General features: G+C 45.3%; 1 protein-coding gene across 5 annotated transcripts in view; it reads right to left on the bottom strand.

Annotated features, from left to right (window-relative positions):
- gdpd5a (glycerophosphodiester phosphodiesterase domain containing 5a) overlaps positions 1 to 25,938 on the bottom strand; it is a 90,301-nt gene that overhangs the window by 1,431 nt on the left and 62,932 nt on the right. For 4 of the 5 annotated variants that reach the window (XM_086099108.1, XM_086099110.1, XM_086099109.1 and 1 more), the window contains 4 exons: positions 25,400 to 25,547; positions 9,242 to 9,324; positions 4,640 to 4,654; positions 4,255 to 4,367 (listed from right to left, as the gene is read on the bottom strand). In XM_086099108.1, the coding sequence (XP_085955234.1) occupies positions 4,255 to 4,367; positions 4,640 to 4,654; positions 9,242 to 9,324; positions 25,400 to 25,547 (359 nt within the window). The remainder of the gene's footprint in view (positions 1 to 4,254; positions 4,368 to 4,639; positions 4,655 to 9,241; positions 9,325 to 25,399; positions 25,548 to 25,938) is intronic. The other variant, XM_086099112.1, reaches the window with a different exon arrangement.

Genomic DNA, 25,938 nt, shown 5'->3' with positions numbered 1-25,938 from the left:
TAACTGTTTCCACAATCAGCATTAGAATATAGCTAAGTTTTATCAATATTCACATTCCTGGTGAAAACACTGTCAAAAAGAGCTTGTTGCAACATGGCCCTGACTGATCTCTTATACTCTGCTGCCACCCGCTGGCCTTTTTTTTTTGGTAATAACCACCAATGCTTTAAGCCAGTTCTCCATGTCAAAAGCTGTATCAAAGACTTCTGTATGCGCTTGCATACCCCCCCCCCCCACCACCACCACAAAAAACATATAAATACGATACGGTTTTGGGAGTGAAAGACAAAGTATTAAAGAACGTATTTAGACGTTTTGGGGTTTGAATGAGTTAATTAAGAAACACTGCTTTTTTGATTTTTCGCCACATTTTACAGGCGAAACTTTAAGGATCTCAAAAAAAAAATTTTAAACTATAATTTTCATTAAAGAGCGTCTGCTGGTAGGAGGGTGAGGTTCTGTGACCATACTCTGGCAACAATGTTTTGGTGATTGTTTTGAGCTCTATGGACCCTTTAGAAAAGATTTTGCCCCCATGTCCCTCCCAAAAATCCTGACATGTTTTTGGTCGAGCGCCAATTCAAAATGGCGTCTGGCATCATCCATAAAAAAATTATTTTGATCCTGATGACCTAGAATAATGTATGAAGGCACTTTTCCATACAAGTCAACCATGGGGATTCCAAATCTGAAGCCATTTTAATCATGAAACCTCGTTTTGACTTTGAAATTCAAGATGGTTGGAATCCAGTCGAGTGAAAAGTTAATGTATTTCAGGTTTGTAATTCTTCAGTCAGTCCCGCTATTTCTTAGTGGGTTTCTAACAAGGAGAGGTTCTCTTCAGTAGGTTTTAGCCCACAGCCAGATTGCAAGCTTGGGGGTGTGGGGTGCCCCCTTAGGGCCTGCTAGCCTGCCCTGAACCATTCTTTGTTGGGCGCCTTGCCAGTGACCAGTTTATCATGGGAGGACCTACCAAGAGCACAAGGCTGCAGACAACATAGCTCTCAGGGTCATAGGATTGCACAAACCCTTCCACTACGGTAAGGTGATGGTTCCCAGAGAGTTTTTAATATGTTATTTATTTTTTCATGCAAAATGCACGTCGAAAGTGCCACCTGCTGCATATGTGGAGAGGTAGTTTAGTTTGTAACTTTTTTTATAATACCTTGTGTATATCATCACTAAGAATTACAACATCTGAAACCACACAAAACATGTAGCAACATTTTGTGTCACTGCTTTCTTAATCATTGTATTCAGGTAAGTCAGATGGCTGCATATTAATTTTTGCAACCGTCCCTTGTTGCTGACTACACAGTAGCGTTTTGAATACCTTGGCAGTAGGACTGGGCGATATAAACGGTATATTCAATATAAGGTATACATTTTGCCGAAGGTAGAGATTTTGACTCTACAACATGCGGTAGCGCATGTCGGTGACGTCATCGCATTAGGGCTGTCCCGACCAGCCGATGACGTAAATACATCGGCGCGCACAACATACAGTTGACGTCGAGTGCCCCCCACCCCCCAGGCACATGTTCACGTTGATTGTCGACACGTGCATACTGTCAGTTGTACACAAGTGGGCATAGCAGAAAACAGCAGAAATTGGGCGTGACATCTGTTTACTGAGGAAGTCGTAGTCAAGCGAACGGCAGTATGCATGACTTAATTTCTAAATAAACCTTACATTAACAAGTAGTATGAGATAAATGCATTGTCGCGCTTTTACTCGTCATTAAAAACAACTTTGTACTGAAATCATTTTCAAGCTCCAGTTAGCGCAGTAAGTAGTTAATTTTTTATTTTTTTTGTTTAATATCTAAAAAAATTTAAACCAGTTGGTTGTTCATTATTGTGTGCAAATGTGTTTTTTGTCTTCTGTATTTATAATTGTTCTTTAACCAATCAAGAATATATATTTCTATCCAATTACCCGATTATTCGCTAGAATTTTCAGTAGGATATCTGAATACCAAAATATTTGATAGCTGCAGCCCTAATAATATTAGTTTTTAGTTAGTTTTGTGGCATGCACACGAGTTCCTCCACCACACCCCCTACCAGCTAGCCTGCACACCTGCCGCAAGCCATACTGCATTTGCATAATTTTGATTTGAGATTTGCACAATAAATGTTATCCAAAGTAAATTTATTCTTTCATTGTATTTTTAATCCATTTAGCTTCTCTAAAGAATTATGTAAGCCAGTAAGTAAATCATTTACTTAAAAAACAAAACACTTCTTTACCGTGACATATACCGTTACCGTGAAGGGATGCAGTTTATATCGTGATATGATTTTTGGGCCATATTGTCCAGCCCTACTTGGCAGATAGGAAGGGGTCATCCAATTTCATGTACGTGTTTGGTACAGGTAGGTAAAGATGTTCATCATATTTAGTTGAGAATGCTGCATCGTATGGATCATTCACACAGATGATACGATGAGCATCACGGTGTCGGGCAAGGATGATGATGACGTTTTAGACATAGTCCAACCACTTGTATGGGGTGCCATCCTGTGTCTGCCGATCTTCCGCTGGTAGAGTTGCCATCCTCCAGATCATGCCCATGTCAATGAAAGCAACATAAGGTTCTTTAATAGCAATTGTTTAGAGGGAGAGCTTCTGGATGAGCTTGCTCTTCTGTGTCATCCTTTATGTGCCATATTGCCATTGGGGTTGAATAAGGCCACACATTCCTCAACCACACAATGTTCCAGAAGCTCAGGGAGCTTGACAAGTTGACTGTCTTCAACCAGGTTGATCACAGCTTTGAGAGTGCTTCTTTCCATTTCACCAGCTCTTGCTTTGTGTTCCTCTCCGGGCTTCTCTATGCATGCGGATTATTGCATGCATGGATTATTCTTACTGAACACCTGGTCCCGCAAGAAGATGGTCAATTTATCCTCTGCTGCAGAAAGGGCTGATTTTAAATCCGCAATGAGCTCATCAGAGGCTGGCATGGCTGATTGTAGAGTGCGAAGTGTGGGTGAGGCCGGATTAAACTCCATAACAGCGCCTTTTGTTTTATAATTTTCCATCTCAGGGTTGACTGACAAAAATTTGGTTTTCTCTGTACTCGATCAGTGGTTCCTGTTAGATTAATGTATCTTAATTATCCCATATTTAGTATTTTATTTATTGTAAAGCATTTATTCAACCTTGTTTGAACTGTGTGAGTTGGAGTTGACTTCAGTCACAAGACAGGAAATGTGCCCTCATCACAAGACAAATGGCAGGAACATTTTTATAGTTGAAAAGCTTTTAGTGTTAAAGAATGTCTGCAATGTTGCCTGTGTAAACAATTGTCACATTCCCCCCAAATCCCTCAGAGCAGTAATGTCAATATGTTAGCTCAACCCAATAAAAGGAGGAGAAACAACAGAGTGTGTCGGAAAAGGCAGGAGTTTGTGATCTGTTCACAACTCTGCGTGTTTCTCCTCGCGAGTCTATATCTCTTGTCTTCCTTCCGTATCTTTTTATTAAATGTTCTAGGTTGAATGAACCCAACAGTTCCCCAGATCACATTGAAGTGATTATAATATATATAATTTAAGGACTTGTCAGACCCTCAAAGATAAAGACCATCACTGCATCCAACATAATCATCCAACAATGCTGTAACATTGGCCAAATTGTCAAATCATATAACAAAAATGCAAAAAAAATTAAAATAGCTGATCTACAAGCTCACAAATGTGATGCATTGTGGGCTTGTAGAACTACTATTTTCTCAATGTATACTGTATATATGCATGTGGAATGGACTGTAACAAATTGGGGGGTCACACCCCCACCCCCCATTCCAAATATGATTGTTTTTTTGTTTTGTTTTTTAGGGGGGTCACAGCCTGAAAAGGTTAAGAAACACTGCATCAGATGGCATCTATCTTAACTATCGCGGTCAAAAAAGTTGTATGATTAAAATGGCGTCAGATTTAGAATCCTCGTGGCTTCATACATGATTCTAGGTCATCCAGATCAAAAGTACTTTTTTTAGATGATGCCGGATGCCATTTTGAATTTGGCCCTCTAGCAAAAAATGACGGGATTTTTGGGAGGGACATGGGGGCTAAATCTTTTCTAAAGGTTCCATAGAGCTCAAATAAATCATCAAAACATTGTTGCCAGAGGATGGTCACAGAACCTCACTTTATGACCCTACTATGGAATAAACCATTACATAGACAAAAAAATAATAAGTTGATAGCTGTACTGATCAAGTGTGAATGTGGCAAAAGTTGCACCTGAAACAATGAGCCTCTCCTTCATGATGTTGACATCCCGATTTGATCGATGCGACATGGCACTCAGCATTATCTGTTCAGGGTTACAGTTGTGCGTCCCACTCATCCTCCACCTGTTCCATGTTTAAATAAAACATATTACAAGCATGTAGCGGCCGTTAACCTTGGTGTGACATTCAACCAAGTCACATGACGTAGTGTAAAGCTTCCTTTAAACATGCTGACGCACACAAAAGTAAAGGAAGGTACAGTACATGCATAACCCACAAGGTAAAACTGTTTAGCAAAAGACAGAAAGGAATGAGCATCAGGGTGTGCGGCAGAAAAAGATCGAGGAGGAGAAACAAGAGAAAGAAACAAAGGCCAAGGCAGCTGCGGCGGTTACCTGATCATATGATAGCTGAGATACCGGGGGCAGCGGAGGAAGGTTGCATGTAGATCAGACAGCGTACCAGACAAAATAAGGACATTAGAGGAGAAAGACAGACAGAAGAAGGACAGGCGGGAAAAGAGGTTAGAGCGTAGAGGTGAAACAAAAAAAAACAGTGAGAAATGGATGGATATAATGGGGGAAGTGAAGACAGAATAACAGCAGTGTAAGCAAACAGTTTTGAAGCAGTAAAGCCTTCTCCACTTCTTATCTGTTAGCGAAATAAGGTCAGTTTAGTCAGAAACAATATAGGATGAAAAATGAAGGTGAAGTAAAGTATTTTTTTCAAAGTGACGCTTATTTGTATTAATAATGCATTTCCCCAAAAGTTTTATTATCTTTCCAGAATAAAATATTACGTTATCATAATGTCTTTGTTTTTTTGTTTCTTAAATTAATATTGATTTGTGTTTATATTCAGTTTTGAGGGGGGGATGCACTCATTCATTCACATTTCACTTTAACTAAAGCACTAAAGCAGTAAATTGTATTCAAACATTATTCATTCCACTTCATTTAAAGGGGAAGTCAACCCCCCAATGTCTTTACAATAATATGTTCTATGTTGCCCCACCAATCTAAACATGGCATTCTAATTAATATTTAGTTTGTGGAATATGAATAAAGCAGCAAATTCCACCGTTTTTTATCAAGGGAGCGGCCACATGCCATCAATGGAAAATGACATAAGTTGATCAGGGCTCAGGTAATGACCAATCACTGCTCAGCTTGCGAATGTCACATGACCAAACTCAGAAAACAGATGAGTCGTGATTGGTCGTTACTTGGATCTGAGCAACTGTGCTGTAATTTTCAGTCATTCTACCAGACGAGTGCCATTTGAGTCACTCGCTCATCCCTAGTTACTACCCCATCACAGGGTCATCTTAAAAAAAATTTGGGCAAACAGTGAAATGCTTCATAAATGAATGCTAAATAATGTTCTTGTCTTGTTTTGTGGACTAATCAAAGGACATAAATAAATCCTATAGGTTTAATTTCAAATTTTAAAATCGATATATTTTTGTAAAAGCAATGACACCGTCCATCCATTTATCCATCCTCTACTGCTTATCCGAGGTCGGGTCGCAGGGGCACAAGTTTTAGCAGAGAAGCCCAGACTTCCCTCTCCCCAGCCACTTCAACCAGCTCCTCCAGCGGGATCGCAAGGCGTTCCCAGGCCAGCCGAAAGACATAGTCTCTCCAGCGCATCCAGGGTCGTTCCCGGGGCCTCCAGCCAGTGGGACATGCCCGGAACACGTCTCCAGGGAAGCGGCCAGGAGGCATCCGAACCAGATGCCCGAGCCACCTCAACTGGCTTCTCTCAACGTGGAGGAGCAGCAGCTCTACTCCGAGTCCCTCCTGGATGACCAAGCTTCTCACCCTATCTCTAAGGGAGAGCTCGGACACCCTGCGGAGGAAACTCATTTTGGCCACTTGTATCAAAGATCTTGTTCTTTCGGTCACGACCATAGGTGAGGGGAGGAACGTAGATAGATCGGTAATGCACCGATCTGCCTGTCGATCTCCCGCTCCATCCTGCCCTCACTCGTGAACAAGACCCCAAGATACTTGAACTCCTCCATTTGGGGCAGGATCTCATCCCTGACCCAGAGAGGGCACGCCACTCTTTTCCGACTGAGGACCATGGTCTCGGATTTGGAGGTGCTGATCCTCATCCCCATCCGCTTCACACTCGACTGCAAACCACTCCAGTGAGAGTTGGAGATCACAGCTTGATGAAGCACCACATTCTCTGCAAAAAGCAGAGATGCAATGCTGAGGCCACCAAACTGGACCCCCTCAACTTCTTTGCTGTGCCTAAAAATTCTGTCTATAAAAGCTATGAACAGAATCGGTGATAAAGGGCAGTCCTGGCGGAGTCCAACCCTCACTGGAAACAAATCCGACTTGCTGCCGGCAATGCGGACCAAACCCTGGCACCGGTCATACAGGGACCGAACAGCCCGTATCAAGGGGCTCGGTACTCCGTACTCCCGAAGCACCCCCCACAGGGCTCCCCAAGGGACATGGTCGAACGCCTTCTCCAAATCCACAAAACACATGTAGACTGGTTGGGCAAATTCCCATGCACCCTCGAGGACCCTGTTGAGGGTGTAGAGCTGGTCCATTGTTCCACGGCCGGGACGAAAACCACACTGCTCCTCATTTCTCTCTCTTTTTTTTTCTTTTTCTTTTTTTTGTATGTGCGTGAGTATGTGTGTGTGCATATGTACATGCGTGTGAGTGTGTGCTCATTAATTCACCTAAAACCTATTAAAAATCCCATACCCTTCACCTAAACCGAATACTTCAGAATCCAGCTAGAGTCGTGAAATTGTCAGGAGACCCGAGGAAGGCTCAAAGAGAAAAAAGAAAAGTGAAATCCAGCACCGACCAGACATCACCTACTACCCACCGGACCGGGTTACCAACCAGAATATTTCACCAACCCCAGAAACATCTAAATTCCAACAAATTAAGGAGACCTCAAGAGACCAAAGGAAAGACTAAGGAAAGGAAGGATGGATAGATGAAGCAGAGTGAGATCTACAGACATCAGCCTCCACCGATTCAACGACCAGATGAAGGAGCAGATTGTGTTTGAATTTCGGTAGATGTTGGTGTGGTGGATCTGGCATGCATGAAAACGTCCACCAAAGAGGGGAGCCGTCGACCCCGGCCAGGACAGAGCAAGCACAACCCCCCAGGGCCCCACAGGCCGCAGCAGCACCAAGGCACAACCCGTGCCACTTGCCGGAGAGCAGGAGCCAGGAGCGCCCCCCACCCCAACACGGCTCGCACCCCAAGCCCAATGCAGCAGAACGGGGCACGGGAGGCCCCCCACCAAAACCCAGCCCCCACCTCCCCCAGGCCCTCAAACCCCCAGCCACCGCCAGAACCCCCCCAACCAGCCACCCGTACCACCACACCCCCCCACCAAGCTGGAACCCCCACCCCTGACCCTACCCACCTTCGACCCCAGAGATAGGAGAGCCCACCTCAGAGTCCCCAGACTGCTTCCTCAAAGGAAGACGTGTCGGTGGAATTGAGGACTTCAAAGTATTCTCCCCACCGACTCACGACGTCCCGAGTCGAGGTCAGCAGCACCCCATACACATTGTAAATGGTGCACTGCTTTCTTCTCCTGAGACGTCCGGAAGTCGTTTTCCATGGCCTCACTGAATTCCTCCCATGTCCGAGTTTTTGCCTTAGCGACCACCAAAGCTGCTTTCCGCTTGGCCAGCCGGTACCTGTCAGCTGCCTCCGGAGTCCCACAGGCCTAATAGGACTCCTTCTTCATCTTGAGGCATCCCTTACCGCTGGAGTCCACCAGCGGGTTCGAGGATTGCCGCCACGACATGCACCGACCAATTTACGGCCGCAGCTCCGATCGGCCGACTAAATAATGGAGGCACGGAACATGGCCACAATGTCCCCCGCCTCCCCCGGGACAAGAAAGAAGTTCTACCGGAGGTGGGCATTGAAACTCCTTCTGACAGGGGATTCCACCAGACGTTCCCAGCAAACCCTCACAATATGTATAATACGATATCTTCCCCCACAATCGGAGCACACACACCACCAGGTTGTGATCAGTTGACAGCCCCTCTCTTCACCCGAGTGTCCAAAACATGCGGCCGCAAATCCGATGACACGACTACAAAGTCGATCATCGAACTGCGGCCTAGGGTGTCCTGGTGCCATATACACACCCTTATGTTTGAACATGGTGTTCGTTATGAAAAATCCGTGACGAGCACAGAAGTTCAATAACAGAACACCACTCGGGTTCTGATCGGGGGGGCCGTTCCTCCCAATCACACCCCTTCAGGTCGTTGTGCGTTGAAGTCCCCCAGCAGAACGAGGGAGTCCCCAGAGCAGGCATAAAAACAGGTCAGGGGTGAAAAAGTTGAGAAGCACATGAACCAAAATTTTCCCCGTTAATATTCGTCGGGCACTCGTCAAACGGGTTGGGAGCATGCGGTGGACGAAGGGTGAATTTAAATATTCAAAATTTTATGGCAGCAAGAAAAACTGTTTGCGAAAATGCGAACATCTTTGCTACATTTATTGGACCATGGATGGATGTTGACAAACCACCATGCACTGCGTTCAAGTAGGAATGGGTACCTTTCGCATTTGAGTACTGTCGCACACAATTGTCAGTATAGGGGTATGGACACCGGTACTGAACAGTACCAATTTTCAGTTATTTTGTTCTGTTGTTTGTGGTAATAAATGTTAATTTATTTAACAATAAAATAATAATTTTATAAAATAACATTTACTTTAACAGTTATTTTTTATTAAATAAAATCTGACAAATAATAAAACATAATAAATTTAAAACACATTAGCCAGAGAGGATGGACTAAAAATAATAATAATCAAGGCATAACATTAATAAAGTATAAATAATTCCAAAAATAAATTATTACAAATTACAAAGTGAAAACCAAAGTTCTTTACAATGAAGTATCTCATGTAGTATTGCTAAAACAGTAGTAATGGTGATAATATCGAGGTCACTGTATTAGTTACATTTATACTTACTTCTGAAAACTGAAGATTCCTATGACTACAGCGAGTGAGACGAGATCTGAGGTGATCCAGATGAAGCTATAAGCATTCTGACTCTGAAAGAGAACCAAAAATGTCATGGTTAACAGAATATACCACCACGGGGAGCTGTCAACAAGCTTTCAAAAAAGAACAATAATTGTTTAAACTCAGACTAAAAGCTAGGAAAACAAATTATAGAACAATAAAATGGGAGAAAATCAAATCAAATATGATTAAAAAACTACTAATAAAAATTATCGCAAAAAGGGTGAATAAGTAAGTCTATATTTAGTAAATATATATAATATTTAAATATAAGTATTATGTAAGTGTTAACAGAAAAAATACTTTATGTATGGTAGCCTTATCTCAGGACTTATCAAAGCAGGCCCACAAAGGCCTATATAAAACAAGTAAAAAATTGTTAAATGAATAAACAAGTGAACTGATAAAACACGTGTAACGAATATTGCCTGTAACCCTCAATTTTTTTGTATTTGCCTTTTTAAACATTTCCCCCTGGGAAACGTGTGTGCTTAACCTTGTGTTTTCTCAAACCAACCAGAGACAGTTCAAAAAGGAAAAACACTTTGAATTTCCCTCCAGCAAGGACTGGATTTCGTTTTTACAACCCACAGGAAACACATACCTCAGCGCCTACCCAGACCTAAAAGCCTGATTAGCAAGCAAACTAACTAAACTAAAGACCTATGTACTTGACTGACATCAAGTGACTTCTGTTTATCTTTGTACACAACCTGTATGTCTATCTCAAATAAATGAATGATGTGTGTAACTTCTGCAGCCATCTAGGTTTAGCTAATTAGCAAGCTTAGCGGATTCAATAACTTTATGATTGCGGTGATGTTTGAAATGTGTTCAGAATGATAAATGAAGCATCTGGCTTGTCAATTCTGATAAAAAATTATCAAATGCTATCCCAAAAGCTTGGTCTAAGTCGACCAAGTCTGCTTCAAGGGCACGGAAGAGGCGGGACTACTGCTTGTTTTCTTTTTATCTTTGATTCGCATTTTTATTCAGTTTCATTAAAAGGTTAGGCTGTGACTGATACATGTGTGTGTTTACTAAATACATTTGTTGTCTAGAAATTCTATTTCTGCCGAATCAAATTGTGTTTTCTGAGTGGATTAGTAATTCTTTTATTAAAGCAAATAACTCCATGATAGCAACTTCAGATTATGAATACTTGATAATAGGATTTTTAACGTTTATTTTGCTCCTACAAACAAGCAAAGTCAACATGGTGCCCTCAGAGGTTGCTGAGGAAATTACAACTCCCCTCAGTACCGTCTAAATTTCTCGTTCGCCATTACGGCAACCCAAAAAATCGCTACATATTGGTGCGGCCAGTGTGACGCTTTTATTAAGAAGAGGAGTGTCCACTCAGAGAAACGCTTTGATTCAGGTTGAACGACTTCACGCAGCATGTAGAGTCACTTGTACAGTACTGCCGCTGAGAGAAGTGCGTGTAGACACCATTTTGAATTAGTAGATTCACCTCTTTAGTGTTCCCAAGCGTCGGCCGAGCCGACATCTTGTATGTGTCGTAAGGGCATGGCTAGCAGGGGTAAAAGTGTGAGGCTGGGCCGCCATCTTGCACAGGTGAAGAACATAGTGAATTGCTATTGTGAATGAGAAGTGGGAATTGAGTAAGAAAGAAAATGTTTGTGAGAATAGTGACTTATATTTTCAAGACGTACATAATAGAACTCGAGATTTGCAACTTGTAAATTTTAGCTGGCAGAATTTGAAGACGCTCTGTCTTATGTACCTCGGAGTAGCTACCTGAGGCTAACATAACGGCTTTAGAGTATTGTCCCCGTTTTTCCTCCCGATCGTGGGAGACGTATTGGGTGTGATTGTTTATATCGCGAGCCCAGTAACAGCTGGGACGCCAGACGTGTACCGCGCCCGCTCGCTCACAAGGTGGCGCCATTGTCCTTGTGAATTTGAGCTGTCTGTGGTTCAGGAGAGGCCTAGCCGCCAAGCCGCAAAGCCTGCCCGTTAGCTGCCCAGTTATTGAACCTGCCTCGAGGCTGACCGCCTCTTGTAGGCCCAAAGGCCATTAGACAAGTGTATCGTGGCCCACTGGCTGCAACAGAGTTGTGCTCCGCTCGTTAGCCGAAGAGCTAACCGGCCGTCACCCCTAGCTGCCGAAGCTAGTCGTCGAAGCCGCCGTTAGCTTGCTAAGATGACCGCTGTTGCAAGCGTCAGCTTACGTGACGAACCATATGCTAAGCATACACCGACTTTGATTTTAATCCTGTGTCGAGCCTCCCTCTCCCCCGAGTGGCTTTTAGCTACCGTGGGACTCGCTAGATAATAATTATCTACGCCGATTAAACACATTCGCGGGCTTATTGACTGCTTGTGTTTAATTACTATAATAATAACCAATCGCGTTCTAGCCTCCTATGATGTATAGCGTAGCTATGCGCTAGCTATTAACATTAATAGGCCCGCGGTTTAGGAAAAGCAACGCAAGGTTTACACCTGTGTTAGCTCATTTATAAGGAGCATTAGCTTGCTTGCATAAACAATATACACTTTTGGTTAAGCATATTAAAATAATTATTTGCACTGTTGTGAGTTACTTTCCTCTAGCTTTCTCTTACTACTGCTTGTCTAGCTCTAGTCTACCCTCCTTGTAATATTTTGTTGCTTTCTGTTTTGTTTATTTTGTCTGGCTTTCTGCCATTCTATTGTTTTCATTATTTTAATGTTTCCCCTTTTGTTTACTTTTGTTTTATAGTTAATTAAGAAGGTTGTGAGTTCCAAGTGATATATTAGGGATTTAGCCCTAAAATTTTTGTACAGTTTTACAGTTTTAGTCCATAAGAGACATTCGCATAATGTGCAGCCTGACACTCCAGCTAGTTAATTTGACAAAGACTATTGATCCATTTAAAAAAAATTTACCCTTCCTGTTTTTGTTTATTTAATTCAATTTTAATTCAAACTTTTTACCTTGGCTTTTAAGTGAGTGAGTGAATCAAATTGAATTTAGATAAACTTGGGATAGATTTCTCACAACTTGTGTAGGTTTTGGGATTGCGTAGCCTCGCTCCGTGTTCCCTCCTCCTGCAAATATTCTCTTTTGTTTGTCTGTTTCCTTTCTGACAGCTTGAACCCAGTGTGTATTGTTGACGATAATACTTGATAGCGGTAGTTAGGTAGCTGCGTACGCCTAGCTGATTAACTACTAAACGCTAGTAAAAGTTTGATCGTCTAAGAAAAAAAAAAAAGTTAATTGTTGACAACATGGCTGCATTACGAGAAACTCCCAGCCCATGTGAGAGCCTTGACTCCCTGGCACTGCTCGTTCAGACGCTGACCAAGGATATCTTACCGGGATACTCGGAGTCTGTTAAAAATGCAAATGTTGATACACTTAACAGTAACCTCGCGCAGCTCATGGGCGAAGCTGCAACAACAGCCCCAAGAGATAATTCACTCCATCGAATGCTCGGATGTCTAACAGTGAATCTTGTGGCGCAGCTGAAGTTGAGCGAAGCAAATTACTTGCGGGTTAGTTCGCTCCAAGCTCGGTCATCCAATGATGTGAAGCGCCTCCAAGTACAGGTACAAACCCTTAGAGAGGAACACAATTTTTAAGTAGACCGCTCGTACGACCTGCGAACAAAATTAGCATTTACTGAAGCCGAGGTTACCTGCCTCTGACAATGCCAGCAGGACTATGAGGCAGCGTTAGCTCAGATTAAACATACGTTACAGTGCGTGCAGCAGTTAAATAATGTTGCCAGAGGAGCACCCCTTTTGGGAGCTCCACCTGCAGGCAGACCTCCTGATACCAGAGCCACAGCACCACAGCTGAAACTGCAACCTGAGTCCGAACCGAAAGCAGGTGGGTCCCACAACACATCAGAGTACCTGAAAGACATTGACTCCTATCTCCAGAGGTTGCCCAAGGCAACCGTGGAAGATAAGTTGTACTTGATAAAAATTACTTCCAGCCGCGCAGTCAACCGACTGCTGGGACGGCAGGCTGCTGATGTGTTGTCTGATCCCTTGGCTCTGCATCAGGTCATGGCACGTGAATTTGATGGCTCTCCTGAGTTGACGGGCATGTTCATCAAACAGAGAAAAAAGGAGCCCCCTCAGGCTTTCTATAGTCATCTTTGCGATGCCTATTTTGGGACTCGTAATGAGCCCAACATGGAGGAGGACCTGAGTTTTAAAACATTGTTTGTCCGGAACCTCCAACCAAACCTCAATCACTACCTAGGATTGGCTTTGTGTCCCCAGACACTGAATAGCTCGCAGCTGCGCGACTTAGCCGCTAGGGGCTATGCAAAATTCAAAGTTTCAACCTCTAAGGTAACAGACGCCAACGTCTATCAATTGGACACGGGTCCCCCGTCGGAGCTCAAGGGAGCCTTCTCCAATGCTCCAAAGGAAGCCCAATCCAGATTAAAAAGGTCGAACCAAAACGGTCGCAACCGAACGGCGAACCAGTCCCGCGGCCCGCGTAACCGGAGGCCGCACTCCAAAACTGACAGCCCGTGTGACGAGCGACCGGATGGAGAATTGCAAACTGACTACCGCCGTCATTCCAGATCCACTAAAGGTAAGCCTAATTCGCGCTACAATCCAAAACACGATGAAACCGAATGCGCGACGGCAACCGAATCTCGCCGCGAGTCCCGCAACCGCCAAGACGACTCCGAGACCGACTACAGCGTAGTTGCCGACAGGATACTCAAAGCACTCCGGAAAATGTCAAAAGACCAGTCTGTGCGACGAGCCGATGGCCGGACACCCACTGACATACACCCACCAACAGAGGTCACGAGCGGGTCCGCCAGAAGCTGAAACTCATAAGCCGCATTCTGATTCAACGGTACTGGTACTTCGGGTTGACTCCAATACGACTACCGAGGTGTGCAAATCCCGATCTACTGACTATGTACAACCGTTCGAACAGCTTTTAGGCAAATTCACCACCAGGGGGATAGCTCGTATATTCTATCTGAGCGTCACCCTGAAATGAGCTCTGACCTACAAAGCCCTCGTAGATCCTGCAGCAGACATCACGGTGATGTCGACCATGCTGTTTGAGCAACTCCGTGCCGCGTTGCTAGCTAACAACCGACCGCTCCGCCTACAGCGTTGGCCACTTACCGTTCGCGCCTTTTCCCCTACTAACACACAACTGGAGACTGTTGCAATGGTGCATTGGTCCGTTGGCCCGATGGAATTCATCCATCCAGTCTATGTCGGACCCATTGAGTCGGTACCCCTTCTTATGGGTCAAGACCTGTTGGTTCGCTTCCAACCCATCATCGACTACCAGAAACGCCAAATCTGGGCCCAGGTGCGGCAGGCTCTGCCGACAACACTCCCGGGCCATGACTGTGACTCTGGCGCAGCCACCACACATGGAAGCAGGCGCCCCGACAGGGAACTGGGACCTGACACCTTCCAAGGCAGGACCACTCACGTCTCCTTCGAAGAACCAGCTGCGAAGCTGCAAAATCTTCCTGTGTGACCTTGATCCGCCTCCGGCCGACGCTGGGTACGCCCCTCGCATCATCGGAGGTGTCCAGGTGCAAGGTACACCCGTCTTTGACGCTGTTCTCGCCTTGTGGGCTGACAAATCAGCCATCTCTACAGCTTTTGCTGACGACTTACGGGATCATGACCCAAACACATCTTTCATCTCCAAGTCTTGCCGGTTTCCGTTGAACATGGAACCACTTTCTCCATTTCTGCAGTGGGCGCGTGTGCCTTAAACCTTCAGTGGACTCAGCGCTTACTGACCCACTACTTCCTGGGTGTCCCAGATGCGCCCCACACCCTTTTGGTGGGTGCAGACTTGCTTGTCCGCCTTGCCATCCAGGTAGACACCATCAACAATGTACTGTGGTCCCTCACCAACTAGGAACCTCTTGCGTGTGTCCCCAGTCGTCCAAACAGGAAGTCTGGACAAACCATCCATTCCGACTTCCACAACGTTACTCTAAGTGGTTGGACACATTCCACCTGACTTGTTCTTGACCGAAGACGCCGACGGCCGAAGACTCACTAGGCCATCTCAAATTGTCACAGTTAACCCTGTCCGTCCCACATCGCTCAAGTGGACCCCAAGGATCAATACAAGTTGGCACTCACCTTACGTAACCAACAATACACCTTTACCGGTTGTCTGTTCGGCTATGCTAACCTGTCGGCCTAATTCAACATCTTCTTCAACATCTTCCTCAACAAGGCGTGCCCCGCCGCCGCCGCCAGGTGTAACCTCAGTTATGTAGACGACATAATGATGTGGAGCTCGCTTTGGATAATCACTTGGTGGAAGTTAACCACGTTCTTGGACAGCTGTCTTCCGCAGGCGCCCAACTGTCCCTCCTGAAAGGTCAGTGGTGCCGCACAAAGGTCAACTATGTGGGGATCTTGGTTGGGCCGAACGGGATTGAGCCACAATCCAGCCATATTCAAGGCCTTCTTGACATCAAAACCCCCACCGATGTTTCGAAACTTCGCAGCTTCCTGGGCGTGTGCAACTTTCTGCGCCAGTTCATCGAACACTTTGCTGACACGCCCTCTTACTAACCTGCTGAAGAAAGACACACCCTTCTGTTGGGGTGTCGAACAAAACAACTGTCTCGCGTACCCCGATAGCAACAGGGATTTTTCTTGGAAGCAGGATTCTCCCACTATTGTGTGAGCTCGGGTCGAGACCAAATGTACAACCTGGACAAACGTGTCGTGGCGTATGCCAGTAAAACGCTGAAGGGCCCCGACTTGAAATACTCCGACTGAGAAAAAGCCCTGCTTTCCACAGTATGGGCAATCAAACATTTCTCGAACTACATTGGATGCCAAACAGTAACTATTGATACAAACTATCATCCGGTTACCTTTTTCAACCACCCATGTATTTGAGACAGCGTTGTGACAAATGCGCGCATTGCCGGCTGGCTTATGGCGTTACAAAGTTACGACGTTCGGGTCCAGTACGCGAAAAACGTTACCGCTGGGTACCGATCTAGTGATTTGCCAAAACTGTGTGTCAACCTCCTCGACTCTGCCGATAGACGTCGCCGTTACACCAATGCCGGAATTCACGCGTCACCGCTATTTTGAGGAACATGTCTGCAAGGACATGCCTACAGCTTGTGTGGATGGCTGCTCTTACCACCACCAAACCCAGCTGCAGGCTGGGGTGGGCATCACTTGGGTCAGCGACACACCGTGCAAACCACAGCAATTCCAATTGGGCCCCCACTTTTCTCAATATGCGACAATCGCTGGCATCCTGATTACACTCAAATTGGCAATTGAACATGGTGTCACGGTGCTGGATATTTGCACCAACTCAAACTATGACCGCCTCGCCTTCACCTGTCATCTACCGGCATGGCGTCGAAATGGTTTCCTTACGTGAGTGAAGAAACCCGTTAAACACCATGACCTCGTTGAGACGTGTGACCACGTGGTTTCCTCCAATGATATACACGTCAGCTGGAAAAAAGTCAGGGTACACTCAAAAGTTCCAGGACCTTATAAACACTTAAACAACCTGACGGACACGTTTGCCAAGCAAGGGGCCCTGAACGGGACTCCTTGGACATTCAATAACTCTTCCTCCCAACCGACCCTGGAGTTCCAGAGTCTCACGCGTCGCCACGCTGCGTCCGCCGCAGTTTCTTGCGACACTCCCGCACGGACCACTTCGGGACCCGTAGCGTGCATACCGCCCGTTCGGACCTCCGACTTGTCCGCCCAGCAAGCCGGCGACCCCACGCTGTTTAAAATCAGTCGACACCTTCCTGAACCCGTCGCCAACCCCGTCTCACCTGACGCGTTATGTGATGACAGCGACTTGAAAGACTTGCTCTCCGTGTTGCAATGGCTGTGTCTGGTTAAAGGCTTTCTGTTTTGTGACTGTGGGTGGTGGTTCCACGGAGCCAAAGGGGGGTCTTGCTAACATATGCCTACGACGCGCATTATGCAGGCCACTGCGGATTCAAAGCCACCGTCACCGCGCTACAACAAATGGCGTACTGGCCCCTCATGCATAATGACGTGGCACTACATTAAAGGATGCCTGGTTTGATGCCAGTTTCGTCCAGCAAACCTGAGTCACCGAGCACTACTCCAACATGAAGGAGTCACCTTACCATGGTCTGATCTCCAAATTGATTGGGTGAGACTCCTGGTCAGATCACTGAGAGGGAATAAATGCTTTGTTACAGTAGTTTGCGCCTGCTCCAAACAACACCGCGCACACCACCGCATGCCTGCTGATGAATCACGTGTTCTCCCGTTTGAGGTTGCCCTCACGGGTTAACTCAGACAGGGGAACCCACTTCACAGCTGAGATAATGCAACAACTTTGGCAAAGGCTTGGAATCAAGGCCCGGTTGCACATTAGCCATCACCCGCAGTCCTCAGGACAGGTAGAGTGGACTAATTGCACCGTGGTGAATTTGCTGATAAACTTTGTGACTTCCAACCATCAGGACTGGGACATCCGACTCCCGCTGATACTCATGACGATTCGAGCCACGCCGCACAAACCCACTGGGGTGTCCCCCTTTGAAATGATGACCGGACGGCGAATGACGCTTCCCCTGTACCAGCTGGGAGAAACAAACCTAGCTAGGCGTATACAGCCTCCCAGTACGTGGAGGACCTGCAAACCCACCTGCGGGCCACGTTCGCGTTTGTCCAACGACGACTTAAAGAAAGCATAGAAGGTCACAAAACCTACTACGACAGAAAAGCATCGCAAACGGAGTCTCAAATCGGTGATCGAGTTGTTGGTACTATTTGTTCGTGCAACCAAATGCTAGTACAACGCGAGCCCAGAGGGGCGCCACCTGAAAATGTCTTCCCCGATGGGCCAGACCCTACGAAAACCACATTAGGATGAACAAAGGACATTAGGGGAATCAGCTGAGGTGGGTCCACCGAAAACAAATCAAAAGTCACTGCGGTTTTGAACGCCCAGACTCGCAACCAAACGACGCTCAAGACCGGCGCGCACGCAAAACTGACAAAGGGGGGTCACAGGCGGACAGGATCCAGCGGCCTAAGCGAGACCCTCGACTGCCCCCTCGACATCGTCAACGGACCCAACTGACTGTGATGAGTAAAAGCACCAGGTGTGTGTAAGGGCGATCCCCGCTGCACCCATTGGACAAAAGATGAACTTGATGTACCCCTAGTTAACACCACAACAAGCGAAGTTAATTCGCATGCTTTGTTGGCTACAAGGAAATGATGCTGATGACAATCCTGATGTTTGGTATGACCACGACAGTGAATCAACAAGGAGTGGTTGAACCCGGAACTGCCGAACCGCCTGGTTTACAGTCTATTTGGCTACCGATGCTTGGTGGAACACTTAACTCTTTGACTGCCAGACGTTTTCAGAAAAGGGATACTGTGGGTGCCAGCCGATTTAAGCATTTTGACTGATCTTTCAAGGTCCACAGAAAATTTTGTGTTTGGACTATGGAAACACACATACTACCAAATGAAAGATTGAACTCTCATCTTTTATCCGAAAAAAAAAGTTAGTTTCTACCTTATTCCGTTCTTCAGTAATCAACAATAGAAAATGGTTAGTTTCACCCAAATGCTCTTGTTTTGGACCAAAATACGGAGAAATCAAGCTTTTAATGAAACGATATTATTTCATGCACTCTAGTGAATTTGACACCTTTTTTTTTCCATGAATGGTGCCACAAACATCTAAACAGTGCTTTACTTATGTAAAACACTACCACCAACAATGAAAAAGTGTTTTTTTGATAGCAAAATAAGTTTATTTACATTCAACAGTGTAACAATTTGACACAACAATTTGGCAAACAAATGTGTGCAACTGTGGTACTATTTACAATTATGTGGATGTTTCAACTACAGTTTTTCTTTTTGTGTAACAGTCCCCTGCGTGCAAGGAGACGCAACAGGATTTGCACAACAGATTAGTTTCATTGCGATTGCCCCTTCGCGTGCACTTTCTTGCCGTTTTTTCCGGGGAATAACAAGTATATACTGCAGTGTGTGTTGCCATCAAGTCTACTATCAGGATCATGATACGGTTACGTTACGGTGGTGTTACATCTGGCTTCCTCATGTCCTTCAGTTCCTATACCGGGTGGTAGATGTTCTTATCCATCTTATCCACTCCATTCATGGTGGCATCGTAGTCCAGAACCAGTGTCTTCTCCGTGATCAGACTGTACCCACTCCTCCGATGAATATGCATTGGACTCGGGGTACTCTTCATCGTCCGATTGAACGTCCGCCTGTGCTCGGTTGTGTTCCGCGTTTTCCGCCGTTAGCATTGCTAGCCGGTGACGCTTTATGACGTGATCATAGCCGCGCGTCAACGCTTCCAACTTCGGCGTCAACCTCGGGAGTCATCATCGTCATCATCAATGTGCATTGGTCGATGCTTTTCGACTACTCTTCATCGTCCGATTGAACGTCCGCCTGTGCTCCGTTGTACTCCACGTTTTCCGGCGTTAGCATCGCTAGCCGGTGAGGCTTTATGACGTGATCATAGCCGCGCGTCAACGCTTCCAACTTCGGCGTCAACCTCGGGAGTCACCATCATCATCATCGTCGACATCAATGTGCTTTTTAGTATTGATCGATGCTTTTCGTGTTTGAAAAAAATGCTCAAGCATGAGCTGCTTGCAACCGGTCGCCATTGTTGCTTCATCAGCCATTGTCCCCTCAACACTCTAGCTCCGCCTCACGTCTTCTACTGACGCCCACACAATCTTGTCTGTGGAATTAGGCTAGATAAATGATTGGCAACTGTAATTCAAGGATTATGTACACTTAAAGTGTTATGACACTTCTGAATGACATGCTGCGTGAAATCAGTTCTTTAGTGTCTGAGCTAGCTAGCTGAAAAGCTCCCCCGTAATTAGTGCCTTTTAAAAGTCGGTTGGAATACTCTTTCCAAAACTTTATTTAGTCTGGCTAGCCCAATCTAAGCCCACGCCTGCCTTTCACTAGCCTCGATGTACCGCCGATAATGCTCTGAATTTTTTCTCTTCTTCCCTTTTCCTCTTTTCTGGGGTATTCTCGGTAGTGCATGACTTTTGGGATAAGCTCGTTACTCTATAGGGAGCTGCATTAGCTTAGCATCTAGCAACTACCGTGTTGCGCTAACTAACCTAAGATATTTGTTTTTCCTTTTCCCGTAATAGAGCACCCCCCAGGCGAGGAGATTCTCCTCGACCTCCACGTGCCTAAGACAACCTCTTTGTCTTTCTAAGACAATTATGGCCCGTAGTACAGTGCCGGGTTTTGGGGGTTTAAGAAGGCGAAAAGCCTTTTCCCTGTTTTCTCACTTTTTCTTCAATTACTCTTTTTGGGTTTTCGTTTCCCTAGTTACGCATGATTTGATACTAGCCTTATAGCCTTAGGATACGTTTTGCTTCTTGTTTGGTAGTTTCGCGTCTCGTTTACGTCTGTCTCAGGCCCGTGCCTGTTTCTAGGACCCGAGTTCCTCAGTAGCTAATACAGTACCTTGTGAGACACACCGAGTTAACTGAATACACATAGACGTACACTGACAACACACAGACATACACTGCATACACCTAGCCCTGCAGATGGTAGGGTAAAGTTGCACCAGTGGTATGTGTTTCTTGTTGCAGTGGAGTGTGACTGGGACTACTGCCGTCTGAGCGTGGCATGGACCCTTGCCACGGATCATCTGGACCCGTCAACCTGGACATCCTGAAGATTCATCCCTCTTGACGAAGGGGGGTCTGTCACGAATATTGCCCGTAGCCCTTAAATTTTTTTGTTTGTTGCCTTTTTAAACATTTCCCCCTGGGGAATGTGTGTCCTTAACCCTGTGTTTTCTCAAACTAACCAGAGACAGTTCAAAAAGGAAAAACTCTGAATTTCCCTCCAGGAGGGACTGGATTTCGTTTTTACAACCCGCAGGAAACACCCACCTCAGCGCCTACCGAGACCTAAAAGCCTGTTTAGCAATGAAACTGCTTATCAGTCCCCAGACCACTTTTATGGTCTGGTCTATCTACAGGTATCAGCCATATGTTTTTGGAAACAATGCCCCTTGAAAGTTATACGGTACAACAGTGCCCTCCAGCGGCCACTATCGGTATTATCCTCAAGAATCCTGCCGCTCGTAATTAATCTGAAGTCTACATAATTCAGGACATAAACGGACTCTGTGTACTTGACTGACATCAAGTGACTTCTGTTGTTTATCTTTGTACACAACCTGTTTGTCTATCTCAAATGAATGATGTGTGTAACTTCTGCAGCCATTTAAGTTTGGCTAATTAGTAAGCTTAGCGGATTCAATAACTTTATGATCGCGGTAATGTTTAAAATGTGTTCAGAATGATAAATGAATGACCTCTTGTTTAAAAGCCAGCGCGCAAAGGAACTTCCTCTCTTCTTCGCTCTTCTCCCTCTTCGCCTCTTCTCCTCTTGTTCCATGAACTTCTCCTGACCATCATGAGAGACGTGGTCGCCGAACACGCTGAGAGCAACCACGTGGCTTCCTCCTTCCCCAGACTTGAGCCACGGCGCGCGCCTTAGAGCACGCATCACGTAAAGACTCTTAACCACACTGCGCGTCCCAAAACGCGCATGTCTGTTCCTGCTGAGAGCCAACCCACCTACCTTCCGCTCTCTGAATCACGCAGCGCCCCGCCGACCCGGTTCTACGACGGCTGTTAAGCACCGAGCCGCTGCGCGCCAGCTACCCATTTCTGCTTCAGCCGTGCGCCCGAGACGACCCGCAGCACCCAAACCAACTAACTGCGGCTTCTCAACCGCGTAAGCACATTACCACCAACCGGGACTTAAGCCAGCCAAGGAACTGCCGCGGCCTCCATGCCACGCGCACACCTCGCCACCAACCGGAGACCTGCAGCGGCCTCTCAGTTGTGCGCCCATCACCATCAGCCAGAGACTTCAGTGCAGCATTCCAGCTGCGCGTGCGCCGACCGCCTAGATCGCCTACAACGCAGTTTTTTTCAACTGAAGATTGACGCTCGCCGAGTCCCTTTCTCTCCCGTGCACCTGAACCAGACCGTAAGTGCGCCTTCATTGCAATCTGACCATATATCACTGGCGCAACGCTTGATTCAAATATAAAAGGATTTACAGGTCAAAACGCTTCCATCTCTATTCCCCATCTACCTTTTTCATTACCTTTTTTTATCTTAGTTAGTTAGGTTGCATGTTTTCTATTCATCTTTGATTTGCATTTTTATTCCGTTTCATTAATAGGTTAGGCTGTGACTGATATATGTGTGTGTTTACTAAATACATTTGCTGTCTAATTCAATTTCTGCCGAATCAATTTGTGTTTTCTGAGTGGATTAGTAATTATCTTATTAAAGCAAAGAACTCCATGATTAACTAAAGTAGCAACTTTAGATTATGAATACTTGATAATAGGATTTTTAACGTTTATTTTGCTCCTACAAACAAGCAAAGTCAACGTGGTGCCCCCAAAGGTTGCTAAGGAAATTACAACTCCCCTTAGTACCGTCTAAATTTCTCGTTCACCATTACGGCAACCCAAATAATCGCTACACATGAAAATAAATAATTAATTGATCAGTTTGCCAGGGCCCCCGCTTCCTCCCCATGAGCCCTGCCCATTTGTTCCCTTTTTGTGTGTATGTATGCGTGAGAGAATTGTTCTCCCGCTCACATCAGTCCACTAATTAAAAGACTCGCAAGTGACTCTGTTTGCCTCCCGTGTCCGCACTCGGGTTTTCATGCCACGCCTTCGAACCCTAACACAGTTAAAAGCTAAACTATAAGTCTTGAGTCCTTTAAAAAAATATGTGCGTCCAATATCTGTGTCTAATAAATAATAATAATAATAATGATAATAGAAATACATTTAAAAAAAAGTGTGTTTTGAGTTGTGATTTTAAATTGTGTGAACGTTTCTGTGTTGTGGCGGTAGTGAGTTCCAAAGTCGGGGAGCACAGCCGGGGCACAGAAGATTGGATAGTTACGGGGGATGAGGTTATGGATGGCCTTGAATGCTAACAGAAGGATTTTGAATTGGATGTGAAACTGGAGGAGAAGGGACTTCCGACTTCCTGGTTTTCCCACATCAGCTTTGTTTCCATTTCCTGTTTGGGACGTGTGGGCCATGTCCCAGTTTTTGCGCTTCTGCCTTTGTGCCCCTCTGTTGCGCGCTCCTGTCAGCGGGTGCGAGTGTGTAGTGTGTCCGTCGTCTCAGGTGTCCGAAGCATTTAAGAGAGTTGAGACGCCCCGGTTGGGGGGGGCGCAGGGGTGGGGGTGCGAGTGTTGGAACGGGCCATCAGTCGCCGGAAACGACGCTGATGTGTGAAACTCGGAAGTCTTAGTCAAATCAAAACTTTTATTTATGTAGCACCTTTCATACATTAAAATGCAACTCAAGGTGCTGAACAATTAAAACATGCATAGGGCAATAAAAACATACCCCCCCCCCCCAACATCCCCATGATCATACACACACACACACACACAATCCACAACATGGCGGGGCACAGAAAAACCCTGTGAGGAAAGACATCCAGGAGGAGCTCATCCACACTGAGATCCACACTGAGAGGGATGACTACCAACCACCACAAAGAGCAATGTCATCCCAGAGATCCCCGACCCAGATTGACCGTGGCTCGACCGCCCACCCGCAGGAGAAGACCAGCCAGTGCCGAGGCTCCCCCATGAGGAAACACTGGAGCTAAAAACTTAGTAACAACCAAATAAAAACAATTAAACGCTAAAAGAAAACTGTTAAACACTCGAAGAAAACAGAATAAAAGGCAAAAACCAAGCTAAAGACAATATAATTAAAAATTGGGGTAAAAAAACAACAACAAAAAACATTTCAATGCCAAACTAAAAAGGTGTGTCTTGAGCCTCCTCTTAAAAACATCAATAGTTTCTGCGGACCTGATGCCCCTCCGGCAGGCTATTCAATAGGTGAGGACCATAGTAGCTGGATGCAGCCTCGCCGTGTGTTTATGGTCCTCACCCTAGGAACAATTAAGTTCAAGTTCTTCACACATTTTGAGGGTTTAAAATCTTGTAGTTTCGGTAAAAGTTTCTCTCTCTGACCTTCAGGACCGATGACTAAAATCTCTGTTTTTTCCTGGTTGAGCTGCAGGAAATTTTGTCGTCTCCGTAGCGTTCCTAAAGGGACGATCAAAACTCTTGAATGCATCTGGTGAATGACGAGAGCACAGCGTGAGGGAGTGTTGCTCTCCTCATTGCATGTTGTTTCTTTAGGAACATTACGAGGCTTAACTTGCTTTCTTGATAGGCGTTTCACATTGCTCGACAGAGAGCCTGCCGCCATTTTAAATGAATGAGGCCATGAGCAGGAAGACGTTTTCCCCATCTCTGACATCACGTGACTACACGTGAATATTGCGTCGCTCTGTTTCCCCCCCAAATAGCAAGGCTCTCATTTGTTTTGTCTTGTTATGCAATTTCATAATATTATATTTCAATGAAATAATTGTTCTGCTATAGCATGATTTTATTGTTAATTGTGTAAAAATGCACGATAAAATCATTGTCTAATGGTGTAATGAAAAGGAAATATTCATGAAGGTATAACATGATTTTTTTGTGCAATATTTATTTTTGGCAAAACATGATTTTATTATGTACACAACCTATGCTCATACTTAAAAAATGGAAATCAGCAGATTATTTTCCTATACTTGGCTGAAAAAAATATTAATATTAATAGAGGGAAAGTGATGATATAAAATGAAGGACCGACGGTCACATTTAGGTTCGTTTAAAAAAAATGACAGACCGAGGGGTTCCCAGGGGGCTGAAAGATCAGCAACATTTTGTAAAATACCCACCTCTGGCAATTATTACCCTTGTGTCAAACTGCCACACTCCTTCTCAGATCTCTGTTGTTCCTCAACACCATGCTGAGCTCAAGTCTGCTGCTGCGCTATAGCATATTTTCTCTATGTCCTTGCCCTGACATGTGGCAGTGCACTCACAAGTCTCTGTCCTCTCTTGCTGTCTTCTCATCTCTGTGTGTGACCTTGCTTTCGGGTGAGTTTGTTGTTGCATGTGGTGTCAGATGAGAGAAAGGTTGAGATGAGAGTTGTTTACCATAAGCCAGATGGGGTAAGGCACCTTTCGGAGGACTTGGGGGGCATCGGAGGACACGGAAGGCACCCCGCTACACCACAGAACTGAGTACAGCCACGGCTCATTCACTGGGTAGATTGTCACACTCACATTGTTGGCCAGATACTCCCTGGGGGAAGGAAAGTACATATCTGCAAACATGGCAAAAAATATTTTGTCATTTTGTCACTGAAGCAACTCCCTTCGCTCCCGGCTGTTTTACTGGATTTTGACAGATTTTGCAAGGCCCACAGAATATTGTGTTCTATTGCTATAAAAACATGGAACCTACCAAAAGAAAGATTAGAGTCTCTTCTTTCATCAAATCTGTTCAGAACTGTGGGTAAATGAGCTTGTTTACAACATGGCACTGGTGGATCTTTTATACTCTGCTGCCACATTCTGAGCGTTTTTGTAATTACTACCATTGCTTCACCTGTTATCTGCAGTTGAGAGGCTGCATCAAAGCCTTCTGTATGCTCAAGCATAAAAAAAAAAAAACAATAAAAAACAAAAAAACA

Source organism: Leptonotus elevatus, chromosome 16, assembly GCF_054856555.1.
Source record: "Leptonotus elevatus isolate MCC_2025b chromosome 16, RoL_Lele_1.0, whole genome shotgun sequence".
Classification (NCBI taxonomy): domain Eukaryota; kingdom Metazoa; phylum Chordata; class Actinopteri; order Syngnathiformes; family Syngnathidae; genus Leptonotus; species Leptonotus elevatus.
Note: the sequence above shows the minus strand (reverse complement) of the source record. Positions and strands in the feature narration are given on the sequence as shown.